The sequence below is a fragment of the Podarcis tiliguerta genome (assembly GCF_965153285.1).
Source record: "Podarcis tiliguerta genome assembly, chromosome: 6".
NCBI classification, from domain to species: Eukaryota; Metazoa; Chordata; class Lepidosauria; order Squamata; family Lacertidae; genus Podarcis; species Podarcis tiliguerta.
Window position 1 is genome coordinate 79,360,366 of NC_139539.1, and position 12,610 is coordinate 79,372,975.

The following is a 12,610-nucleotide window of genomic DNA, read 5'->3' on the forward strand; positions in this document are numbered from 1 at the left end:
GGCAAGCAAGAGGCATTTTCAGAGGACACATTCCAGCCAGGCGAAACCAACATATCAAGATGCAAAGCAGAGCTGGTAAGCTGCGGCATGACCTGGGAAGAGCGGGGTGTGACTGGGGAGGGGATTTGGCCTGGAGAGAGTCTCAAGGGCCAGAGAGAAAGGCCTGGGGGGCCTGCGCCTCAAATAGGGATGGGAGACGCTGACAATTTTGGTGTCTCTCTTGACTGGAGACATTGCATTCAGAGAAGAGCAGATTTTGAAGGAAAGCTGTGTTTCATTTCTTAGCATGAAATTTGGAAATTGCAATTAGGTAAAAGGTAAAGGGACCCCTGACCATTAGGTCCAGTCGCGGACAACTCTGGGGTTGTGGTGCTCATCTCGCTTTATTGGCCGAGGGAGCCGGCGTACAACTTCCGGGCCGTGGCCAGCATGACTAAGCCGCTTCTGGTGATCCAGAGCAACACCTTCCCGCCGGAGCAGTACCTATTTATCTACTTGCACTTTGACGTGCTTTCAAACTGCTAGGTTGGCAGGAGCAGGGACCAAGCAACGGGAGCTCACCCCGTCGCGGGGATTCGAACCGCCGACCTTCTGATCGGCAAGTCCTAGGCTCTGTGGTTTAACCTACAGCACCATCCGCGTCCCTTGCTATTAGGTAGTTTTGCCTTTAAATGCAATCTGAGCTGAATTTATCCCCCATGCCTAGTCCCATCTCCCTTAAGTACTTAGCAATGCCCCTGCTTTTTGGTTATATTAAATGGCCATCTGCAGCTAGGTTTTTGCATATAGCCTGTCACCTAATGGGCTGTTAAGTCTGAATTACTGGTTTTGATTGCAGAAGGCTACTCCAAGCTACTGGAATATGTGCCTAGGTAGAAGCAGAGGATATAGTTTTTGCAGTATGACACTGGGAGAGAGTAATGAAAATAACCTTTGAGTTGAGAGTTTACTGGGAAGGTCGCTAGGAGGTTTCTGGCTGGCAAGAATTGGCCTTTGTGTGTGCAAGTGCTTTTCGGGGATGGGTGCTGGCTTGTACTAGAACTACCTATGCACATTTGCTTCTTATCCACTCATGAGGCACGTTTGTAAAATCTATAGACATTTTTAAAGCCCCACAAATCTCTGTTCACATGGGAACTGACCTTTTAAAAGGCGACTCCAGAAATAAAATAAATAATCAGATGGCAAAACTTCTATGTAAGATAACAATATCCTTTGCTTCAGAGTGAATGACAATGAGTTTGGGCTAAATAACCCAGCAGCATATCAAATCCTCAGGACAGAGACGGTGTCTTCTTGTAATGAGTCTTCTGCGCCAAATGCAAACAGAATGTATCATTTGTTGGTTAAGCTCTAACGGTGCCTAATAACGGAAAACAATGAGATCAGAATTGCAAATCTGCCTTAGGCTGTGTATCACTTTTAACCACTAATCACTCACAGGATGAATTATTATTATTATTATTATTATTATTATTATTATTATTGTAGGTAAAGGTAAAGGTCCCCTGGATGGTTAAGTCCAGTCAAAAGCTCATCTCGCTTCAGGCCGAGGGAGCTGGTGTTTGTTCAGAGACAGCTTTCTGGGTCATGTGGCCAGCAGGACTAAACCGCTTCTGGCACAACGGGACACCAGGACAGAAGCCAGACTTAACTGTCTGGGGGTCCTTTTACCGTTACTGTGACTGGCAGCCGAGGTTTAAGGAAGAGGTCCTTCCTACTTACTGGGCAACCCCACATACTAGTATTATGGCATCTCAGGCTTCCTCCTAAAAGCAGCTAACCAGGGATGGAGGGAGCTCCTACAATGAAACACTCCCATATCTTACCTGCATTGTCCAAGGTAAGCAGAACATCTCAGGTGACTGCAAGCTGAAACCCCTGCTGTGGGAAGGTAATTTACCAGCCCTGCCTGAAGCAGGATCCTCTCCCTCCCTGAAACTTTCCTTACCAAATGCATTGAACTTACATATCCAAGGGGACCCACAGCAGCGTAGCTAGCTGCTCGGGTGCCCGGGGCGGCATGTGTGCCCTATTCCTGGGGGTAAGCCGGGGCAAGAGCTGCTGGGTTTTAAGCAATGAACACCATTAGAGCTGACCTCGCTTCAGCCTTAGAAAAAAGCCCACAAAGGTTACTTGTCTGCAGAGCAAACAAACAAAATTACTAGCTGCTAAGAGGGGAGTATCAATCAAATCTTTATTACGGTCATAGACCAGCATAAATAGGTTGAGGTCCAATCATTTAAAATCTATAAAACATTTTGGAAATCTAATGTTATTAAAACAGAAGGTATATGTAAAAGACTATAAGAAGCTAAAAGAAGCTAAAATAATCTAAACGAAGGGTTAGGAGCATTAAACGTATAAGGAAGAGCATAAAAGGTTAGTATATAAAAGGTTATGACTATGAATTTACAAAGAAATTTACAAAGCACTCTGATATGAGTATTCATTAAATCTAGTTTGTGGCGCAGGTCATCAACCGATGAATTTTGAAGGCTGCTATGTAGAACCTGGCAACATTGTATGTCGTAGCATGGTTGGTGTATGAAAGTTGCAGGGAGGTATAGAATTGTCCTGTGCGTCCTGGGTACTTATGGAGTAGTGGGGAGATGAGGCTAATACGGATGTCTCTATAACATAGGCGCTGGAGAAGCACATGCTCTGTATTTTCTATTTGAAGAGGGGAGTAACTTCTGTTTTCCAGGGAAACCCATAGAGATGAGGAAACCTTCTACATTACAGGCAGGATACAAATCCAGACTAGTAGACTCTGAGAAGGCTAGTTAAAAAACAACCCACAGCCTTTGACCAAACAGTTGGGTATAGTTACTGAGTTAGGATGCCTCCTGAGTTTTCCCAGCACTAATGGACTACCTCTCCCCATATGAACTGACCCAGACCCTGTGATCATCCTCTGAGGCCATTCTTCATGTGCCCACTACACAGGAGGCCCAGAGGGTGGCAACACGGGAATGGGCCTTTTCTGCAGTGGCTCCCCTTTTGTGGAATGTTCTTCCTAGGGAGGCTTGCCAGAAGTCTTTGTTACATATCTTTAGGCAACAGACAATAACATTTCTCTTTAGCCAGGCCTTTGGCTGACTGGACATTCTATGGCTTTTGTGGGTGATGAGTTATTGGTGTGTTTTGTACTTGCTTTATTATATATTTTGTGTTCTCATGTGGTGTCTTTATGTTGCGAATTGCTCTGTGATCATCAGGTGAAGTATACAGTTTCAATAAATACAAATTTGTATACAAATTTTTAAAATAACAATGAATAAATAAAATAATAATAATAATTCTGAAGATTTGCCTAGCTGAGCCCTTAATTACAGGAAGATTGTATAGTTACTTATCTCCTTGGCTCGGGGGTCACATAACTCCATACTGCCTGTTATGTACTAAACTTGGATCCTAGAACAATAGGCGGGTAGGATCCTAGAATGCAACAACTGATTGGCTTGCAGGAGAAGACCAATCAGGCTCCAGGAGGAAGTTAATCAGCCTATTAGGCTGGTAAGATCCTAGAATTCAACAAATGATTGGCTTGCAGGAGAAGACCAATCAGGCTCCAGGAGGGAAGCAGAATCAGCCAATCAGACGGGACTCATTGTGTAAATAATGTAAAGAAAACCTGAGGTTTGGGGGGAAATTTAATCACTGTTTTACAGGCTGCAATAAAGAGCATGAAATCACTGCAGGACTCCGAGTATATTTCACTCCCCAACAATTCTCTGATTAAATTAGGAACATCCTAAAGAAAAGTGGGACGTTCCAGGATCAAATCAGAAACTGGGACAGCTTCTGTACATAAATCTGGGACTGTCCCTGGAAAATAGGGACACTTGGAGAATCTGCTTCTTTGCTGGCCATTTGTACAATAACAAAAAAACAAAAAACCCAACTATTCTGCAGTTAAAGGCAAAGCTACGTGTAGTATGGTCCTGGGAGACCTGCCCCCACCAAAGCAAAGGGGCACAAAAGCAAACTTACCAGCTTTCTGCTCATCTTCCTTTTCAAGATGTTGCTTGAGATCGACTCAGCTTTCCAGCACAGCACGTACCTTTCATAATCAAAACACCCAGAAAGCTCTCCTTTGGATAGAAAAAGAACAAAGGAGGAACCTGCCCACCAGCGGAGGCATTTGGGGTGTGTGTCTTTCTTAACCTTTTTTATGGACTCCTGCACTGCTCAGGAACCAGCTTTACCCGGGCTGACATCTCTCTCCATAGAAACATGAGTGGGAATGGCAGCTAGCAGGAGACCAGTTAGATCTCTTGCTTACTTTCAGATGTGGCTGTCAGGAGAAAGATGAAAGTGCCATTTATGGCCCCAAACACCACCCCTGGATAATGAGCAAGCAGAAGCTACAACACAAAAGTTTCTCCATTTTTGTCTAAGGAGGAGGAGGAGGAGGAATGGACGCTTTAAGAAGAGGCTAAGCATCATTTGTATTCCCGTTCTAAAAGATAACTGAACGGTGGCGACGTCACGGGAAAGAACATCTCCAATGCAGCATCCGCCCAACACAACATGCGACAGAATGGCCAACCTTCAGAATAAATTATTTGTTTTTAAGGCTGTGCATGTCACTTGGCACTAACATCTAACCGGCAGCTAAGAAGTGTCTTAAGAAATAAGAAGGGACAGCAGAGAAAACAGAAGCTCAAAGACAGGCAAAGAGGGGAAGAGAGACAGGCAAGGCATGTCGACAGCAAAGTTTTGATTCTATCAAATTTATTAGATGACAGAATAGAAGCTTGCCTACATGAGACTAGTCATCAAAAGCATACCTTGGCCCTATACGACATTACTGCTAATTATATTTGAAAGGATTCTTTAAAAGGCAATGCTTTTAATTGTTAGTATAGAATCCTTATATTAATCCCCACAACAGCCCTATGAACTAAATAATGAATATCCACATTCGGCTGTTAAGATTTTGGTGTAAAAATGAAGTAACATTGTCAGTTTTCAGAAGGCTTCTTCTTAAGAACCAGCAGTGGATTTTTTTAAAAGGGTAATTGGAGATTTGACCTGTTATTTTGACAAGCAACATATTTCCTACATCTAATTATTATTAGCAATAATTGTTGTTTCAGTTTAGTTTAGTTTAAAAAAAAAAATCCAGAGAAGCAGTTAATGTCTTGACTGATCCCTCTTCTTGGTTATTTTTGCTCAGTGCAAAGAGTCACTTGTTATTTCAGTAGGAGATAATATGAAAATTGAGAGCGGCATACCCTCACAGAAAAGGGTTCAGAAATCACCCTTATGCTTAGGATGAAGCTGTAACAATGTGAAATGTAGTTATTTATAGAAGGCTGTCTTATACAAAGTCAGAGCCTTGGTCCATCTAAAGCAGTTTTGTCTACACTCACTGGATGTGGTCCTCAAGGGATGTGGTCCCCAAGCAAACCTTCCAGGAGAGGGTAAGGGGTGAGCCTGGGACCTCCTTCATGGGCTCAAACCCTGAGCTTTGGTGCTTCATAAATACATCAGACCCCTCAGGAATACAGTAAAGTCTCAAGGTAAGAGAGATTTAAATGGAGAATGCAAAATAAAAATATAAAAATGCTAATAATAGTTCGATGTACCATTACCACCCCACCCCACCCTCCCCCTCTTCCCCCCTCTTTTATTCCCAGCCTAATACTGTATGCAACACTAATGAAACACAACAAATGAAACTGATCTGTAGAAAACACAACTTGAAAAAAGAGACAGCACACCTATTTTTGTAAACTAAGAAATCTTTAATATTTTTAACAACAACAACAATAGTTTGATGTGGGAAGTATGTTGCTTGTTAAAAAACAGGTCAAATGTCCAATTATTTTTATTTTAAATTTCCCTGCTTTTTCTCCAGAAGAAAAGTCTTCAGGAAACTGACAGCATTACTTCATTTTTACACCAAAATGTTAGCAATCAAGTCTGGATATTTGTGATTTACCATATTTTTTGCTCTATAAGACTCACTTTTTCCCTCCTAAAAAGTAAGGGGAAATGTGTGTGCGTCTTATGGAGCAAATGCAGGCTGCGCAGCTATCCCAGAAGCCAGAACAGCAAGAGGGATTGCTGCTTTCGCTGCACAGCGATCCCTCTTGCTGTTCTGGCTTCTGGGATTCAGAATAATTTTTTTCTTGTTTTCCTCCTCCAAAAACTAGGTGCGTCTTGTGGTCTGGTGCATCTTATAGAGCAAAAAATACGGTACTTCATAGGGCTGTTATAATTAACACAAGGATTTTATTTTTTAAAAAATACAGATCTTCTCAACCTGAATTCCCAGACCCTTTGTATTAAAGCTACATTTTCAAAGATCCCTTATACTGAACAATTTTTATCGATTATTTCTGCACACACCACAATCTCCAAGCAGTAAGGGCTACCAGTGTGTGCCTCAGGTTTGGCTTCCTTGGAATGGAGGTTGCTGGAGACAGTGGGGTATAAGACATATAGAGAGGCAAAGCATATAAGACATAGAGAGACAAAGCATAACGTGGAAAGACTCATAGCACCAGCACTCCCCCATTAGGTTTTTGGATTCGGCACAGAGAGTAAACCAAGCCTTTCTCAGTTCTAGCTCAAAATATGAGACTGCCCCAGGTATTTTGTTACCTTGCACAATTGGTTCTGGTTTTTGTAGCGAGGAAGGGAAGAAAGAGCTATACATTTTATTGAGGCCACATGGATAACCTCTTGACATCTTGACATACACGCCACCAGCTTTTGAGATTTCAGCTGGGGATCTTTCAAGCCTATTTTTTCCAGCCAATAAGAGATAGAAGCTTGCTGTTATTCAAATGAGACTTTCTGAAGGCTAGATTCTGGAGTCCATCCTGCACTCCTTGTAGAAAGGCTTTGTATTTCCCATAGTACAATGCAATACACTTAGTGTGCTCCAAGAACGTGACACTCCCAGAAGCGACATATCTTGTAGGTAGATCATGGATCTCAGTCATGCAGTTTTCTGGGCATGGGAGTTGGGAGGCACAATCCCACAGAAAAGCCTTTGCAGACAAGGAAAGATGCTTTGGGTCAGGAGGGGTCAGGAGGTGGGGCTTGTGTTGTGATCATGTGGGGAGATGTGACAAAATGTTAATGGGATCCGAAAAGATAAGATTTCTGTGAACAAGACTATTATTGGCCTTACAGGATTTGGTTTTGTCTTTAACTGCTCCCCCAGGAACCACTTTCCTATTAGTCAGAGACAGAACAGTAGCTGTTCCTCTGACATATGTCAGCTCTGAGGTTGAACAGGAGAGCAACGATGCGGCTACTGGCATGTGTACCAACAGAGGCATTATTCTAACCACACTTTATATCCAGAATGAACTGACAATCACCACACAGCAGATATTTTACACCCTAGTCTAGGTGCTATCCTACGGAGGGGGCATGTAAGAAACAGGGATTGTTTGTCCTTCGAAATGTTATTGTCATTCATTCCCATGAATAGATGGTACCTACTACATTGCTTCCCTCAAGAAATGCTACTGGTCTCTTGTCTGTAGACACAGGGGCAGATGGGCCTAGGCTTAAATATTTAACTTCACCAGCTTTTTCCATTCGTGGCTCAGTGGGAATGGTGAGCTTTTGACAGACAGGCTTACCAGTTAGCCATTCTTGTATCAGTCTGGTCACTCTGGCCAGTTACCAGTATGGGAGCATAGGAGTCAATTCCCAGAGGCCAAGGAGTCTTTGTCCCTCTCAATAAAATATTTGACCGTGTTATGCGATTGATTATGCTGGGTGGGGCTTACTTGGCCCCCCCCCCCCATATTTTATTCAAGTTGGCACCCCTGTATGGGAGTAAGTAATACTCAGAACTCACTTGACAAAGAGGGTGTTTTATTGTTGTTGTTCATCCCAGCCTAAGATCAGAAGAAGAAGAAGAAGAAGAAGAAGAAGAAGAAGAAGAAGAAGCAGCAGCAGCAGCAGCAGCAGCAGCAGCAGCTTGGCCAAGGTGGGATTTCTGTTCCACAGAGTACTCCACCAAATTATGCCAACTGCAGAAATCATGGCCTAGGAAATATTTATACCCTTGTGAACTCATGAGCCAGGGATGGTGGGAACTGTACTTCAGAAACATATGGAGGGCACCACATTCACTACCGCTGGTGTAAACTATTCCTCTTGAAGGCCCAACTCATAGAATGATCTCTTGCTCTTTGACTCTTGGCATTTCCCTTGGCATGTTACATTTCTTAGCAATAGCTGTTGCAGTGTTGTCATCAACCTTGTGGTGACGGATACGTGTTAGGCAGCACCTGTTAAGATGCATATAACATTCCTGCTTACTTTACAAATTTGATGTATGAAAAAATTTACTGGCACAACGTCTCAAGAACGGAACAAACCATCACGTTTTTCTGACTCCAGAGCAGGTATGCTGGCGTAATTTCTTATTCATACCACAACTATAAAGCTGACTCAGCTATATAGCTCCTGGCTACACATATTGTGATATCGCTCATTTGTGTCATTTCCAGGGACGCTCCCTTAAAGGAAAAAAAATGCTTTACTCCTTTTATTCACTATGACAGTCCCATTTCTTTTTAAAAGCTTCTAACATATTCTTGCACACCACCACAATTTTAGAGTGGTGCAAGATTCCAGGGGTACAGGCACTTATCCAGGGTTTGGTTTTCCTCTGAATGAAACTGTGGGGTCTTTATGATATATGTTATATTTACACATATCTACAACCTGAGCCTATGATGGAGGGACTCACAGCATAGGGTCCTGCTTCTCCCATGGCCTCAGCCTTGGATTCAAGCAGAAATCAAGCATGACTCTCCCTCTCAGGCTTCTCCCTGCAGCCTGCTTCTAGCCCAGCTAGAAGTACCAGTCAGTTGAGGGAGGGAGGCCCACCAATTGCCCCCTGGCGCAGAGCAATTTCCTTTGTCATGCTAACAACCCATACTTGTTGTTGTTTAGTCGTTTAGTCATGTCCGACTCTTCGTGACCCCATGGACCAGAGCATGCCAGGCACTTCTGTCTTCCACTGCCTCCCGCAATTTGTTCAAACTCATGCTGGTAGCTTCGAGAACACTGTCCAACCATCTCATCCTCTGTCCTCCCCTTCTCCTTGTGCCCTCCATCTTTCCCAACTTCAGGGTCTTTTCCAGGGAGTCTTCTCTTTTCATGAGGTGGCCAAAGTATTGGAGCCTCAGCTTCACGAACTGTCCTTCCAGTGAGCACTCAGGGCTGATTTACTTAAGACTGGATAGGATTGATCTTCTTGCAGTCCATAGGACTCTCAAGAGTCTCCTCCAGCACCATAATTCAACCCATACTTAGGGGGCCATTACCAAGAAGCTGGCCTGGCTATTCCAACAAATGAATCCTTGCTAGATCCAGGAATTAGAAGGGACTCAGGCGTACAGCTTAACACACACACACACACACACACACACACACATCCCAGCAACTCAGTACAATATTGTGAGGCTCAGCTATCTTATGGGCTGGCTTGACATTTAGAAAACAACATGTCATTTGTCTTTGAGAGAAAACATGCTTTGAGCAGGCAACAAAGAAAATGTTAGCATAGCAAAGAATGCTATAAGCAACAAACACATCAAAGCCTTTCCTGAATGGGGGTGTGGGGAGGGAGGGAGAGATTATTCTGGGGGGAGTGGAGCACCCAGGTAACTTTTATGATAGAATGAAAGCTGGTTTACTTTGGAGAAAGAACCATAGCTTTGCATTCAGAAGTAGCAGGTTCAATCCCCATTATCTCCAGGTGGGACTGGGAATGCCTCCTGCCTGAAAACTTGGAGAGTCACCACCGGACAGTGTGGACAACTCTGAGCTATACTAGTTTGACTTAAGTATAAAGCAGCTTCCTATGTCCCCATACGAGCCCACCTGTCAAAGAGCGATCCAGCAGTAAATCACACATTCAGAGCTGGAGTTAACTATTAGCAAAAGCACATATTTGCAGAACTTGGCTGAGTGTTAGGCCTAATGAGCACAGTGGCTCATCTCCAATACGTCCCCATGAAAGTACCCTCCTCCCTACAGCTGTCGATAAGTTTCCTTCTCACCAGGGCTTTCCCCAAGCAATCAGATACTGCATCTGCATGCAGCTTATCTGTGCTGGTCCTGAGGGTTAACCATGCGGCGAGGTCCGAGTCCAGTCCAAGGTCAAGGGTGCGGTATGGAGGCTGTCCATCAAAGCTGAAGCTGGATCCAAGGCAGGGAGTCGGGTGAGGTCAGGAGCTCTGGCAGAAGAGCAGGACAGGGTGCAGGCAGGAACAGGCTACCCACAATGTTGCTCCCGCAACCTGGAACTGGGGCTGGCTGGCTTTTATCTGCCCCGAGGCATAGGGCGGCCCCGGTCCACAGGTGACTCGCCTCTCCTGGCCTCCACCAGTTCCCTCCACCTCTCTGCCCTGAGCCTCTGCAGCTCAGGAGAGGCTGGAGGGTTACCGGACCCAGAGGCAACCTCAGCTTCCCCTGACGGGGCTGAGAGTGGAGCACCTGCAGGCAATCACCTCAGGAGCCAGAGCCAGAGCAGACTTAGCTGGTGCCTGCACCTGAGGATCCAGCACAGGTGAGGACCCTTCAGGCTCAAGCCCCAGCCCCGGCTTAGCTGGTTGTGGAGGCGGGGACTCCTGTGCAGGCTGGGATTCCTCAGGTTCAGCCTCGGAGTCTGAATCCCAGGCCATCACACTATCACTGCTCCGCCCTTTTTATGCCTCTTCTGGTTCTGGGAGACAAGGGGGAGAGGGGAGTTTGTCGCAGCAGCAGGGGGAGACACCCATGACTCTTCAGCAGCCTGGCTCATCTCCCTCTTGGCCTCCCTCCCTGCCTACTCAGGAATCAAAAGTTTTGTGTCTCTTTTGTTAGAATTGTATACTTTTTTGTGCATTCTGCAGAACTGGCTTGTGCCTCTGATTCTGGACTTCTCTCTCCCACAGACTCTCCCAGCTCACTAAACCCTGTTAGCTCTTCAATTTTTGACACCTCATCTTCCCAGTCTTCTCTCTCTTCTTCATCTGATCATCATCCTACCACCACTCCCTTCTTCCATTGGTGGTTCCCCCCACAATTCCTCTGCATCCACCACGTAAAGAATTCAACCTAACCAGGTAATAGTAAAAAAATATCCACACCAACCACACTTCGGTGTCCTTGGGTATGCTGGCTCCACCACTCACTTCCAGCCTTCAGGGTCATGAGAGGAGGGCTGCTAAACACAGGAATGTTGTCGGAAGTCCTCAGGTGCAAACCCTTGGCCTCCTGCACACCTATGCGTGGTCAGGCGACGCACCCAAAGAGGACTGCTCTGTTTCTCTTTAAGCTTCATTGTGTGAAAGTTTCATTCAAAGCTGTTATGCTGAAGGAGAAGACCCTTAAACTGCTGTGTTTGATATAGTGATCGCAAAGTTCCTGATCTAAAGATGGTCTGTGGTCATGCTTGTTTTTCCTTCTTGAACCCAGCACTTTGGCACTGCAAGATGCACCATCCTCCTCCTATAGACTTTGCCAACTCAAGAGCCATATTCCCTTTCTCGGCAACCTTCTGAGGGCCACACGCTTGTGGTGGGCAAAAGCAAAAGTGGGTGAATTTCTACACAGACTCACACACCCCTCTCTATCCTCTGTGCAGGCATTATCAGAGTTCAAGGCAAAAATAATCAAAGAGGGTGTGGCCTAGGGTGTGGGGGGAGTGGCCTGGAGAGAGGGGGAGTGGCCTGGGAGGAGTTTCAAGAGCCAGAGAGAGGGCTGCAAGGACACATATAGCCTCCCAGGCCTGAGTTTCCCCAGGAATATATATTCAATGTCTAGGAACCCTGAACTCCTGTGCTTGAATTAAAAGAGGACAAGGGGTGTGAACTGCCCCATTTTTTTGTGATGACTCCCTGAGGTGCAGTGTTTAGAAGGCTATGAGAGAGCCATGGCCTGGCTAAAATGGCTTGGGAAGCAGGAGTAGCCGCATGTTGTTTTCTTACCTGAGGTGAAGCAGCAAATAGTGCCCTCCCATCATGGAGCATAGTACCCAAGCCTCAGCTTCCAGAGACTGCATTGAGCTAGCTGTGTCTGCAAATACGTAAGGAAATATCGGAGGTGATCGTGTGCTGTCTCTCTGTTGCCAATCCCTTCTGTCTATATCTTTTAGAATCTTGACTGTTAATGAGAAAGACACTTGAGGGTTTTCCTTCCTAAAATTGTCCAGCTGAAACAAACAAGAAAAAAATAGGGGAGGGGGTGCTTAGTTGGCACCACCAAAGGAGAACGGGCATGTGATTGTTGTGGATGGCAGGAAGGTCTCCCCTACCCTTTGTCCTGTAACTTCAGCACTGCTTTGCTCTGTTCCTTCCTGTCACTACAGCAACTGGACTTACCTGGTGGCTTCCTGGAAGTCACATTGGGTTCGATGTTGAATTTTACCCAAGTCTGACACTCAAGAGGGAGTAATCCCCAAATCTGATAGCAGCCCTGTGCTCGTTTCATCTTTCTCTGTGACTTGTTCATCTGGGATACATCATAGGCACGTCTTTTGGTGCCATGCTCTCGTACAAGTCAGCTGGTCTCGTATAAGTCACTGCAAGCACCAGCTTGGGATCCAATCAGAAGCCAGGATGGCTTCTGTAAGTCT

The 12,610-nt window shown here is 45.1% G+C and overlaps 1 protein-coding gene across 14 annotated transcripts in view; it reads left to right on the forward strand.

Moving 5' to 3' along the window:
* LOC310679760 (uncharacterized protein) overlaps positions 1-12,610 on the forward strand; it is a 111,930-nt gene that overhangs the window by 39,085 nt on the left and 60,235 nt on the right. For all 14 annotated transcript variants that reach the window (XR_014512494.1, XR_014512495.1, XR_014512496.1 and 11 more), the window contains one exon: positions 2-75. Coding sequence is in view for 2 of the 14 variants with exons in the window: in XM_083445428.1 (XP_083301554.1) it covers positions 2-75 (74 nt within the window). In the remaining 12 variants the exon portion in view is untranslated. The remainder of the gene's footprint in view (position 1; positions 76-12,610) is intronic.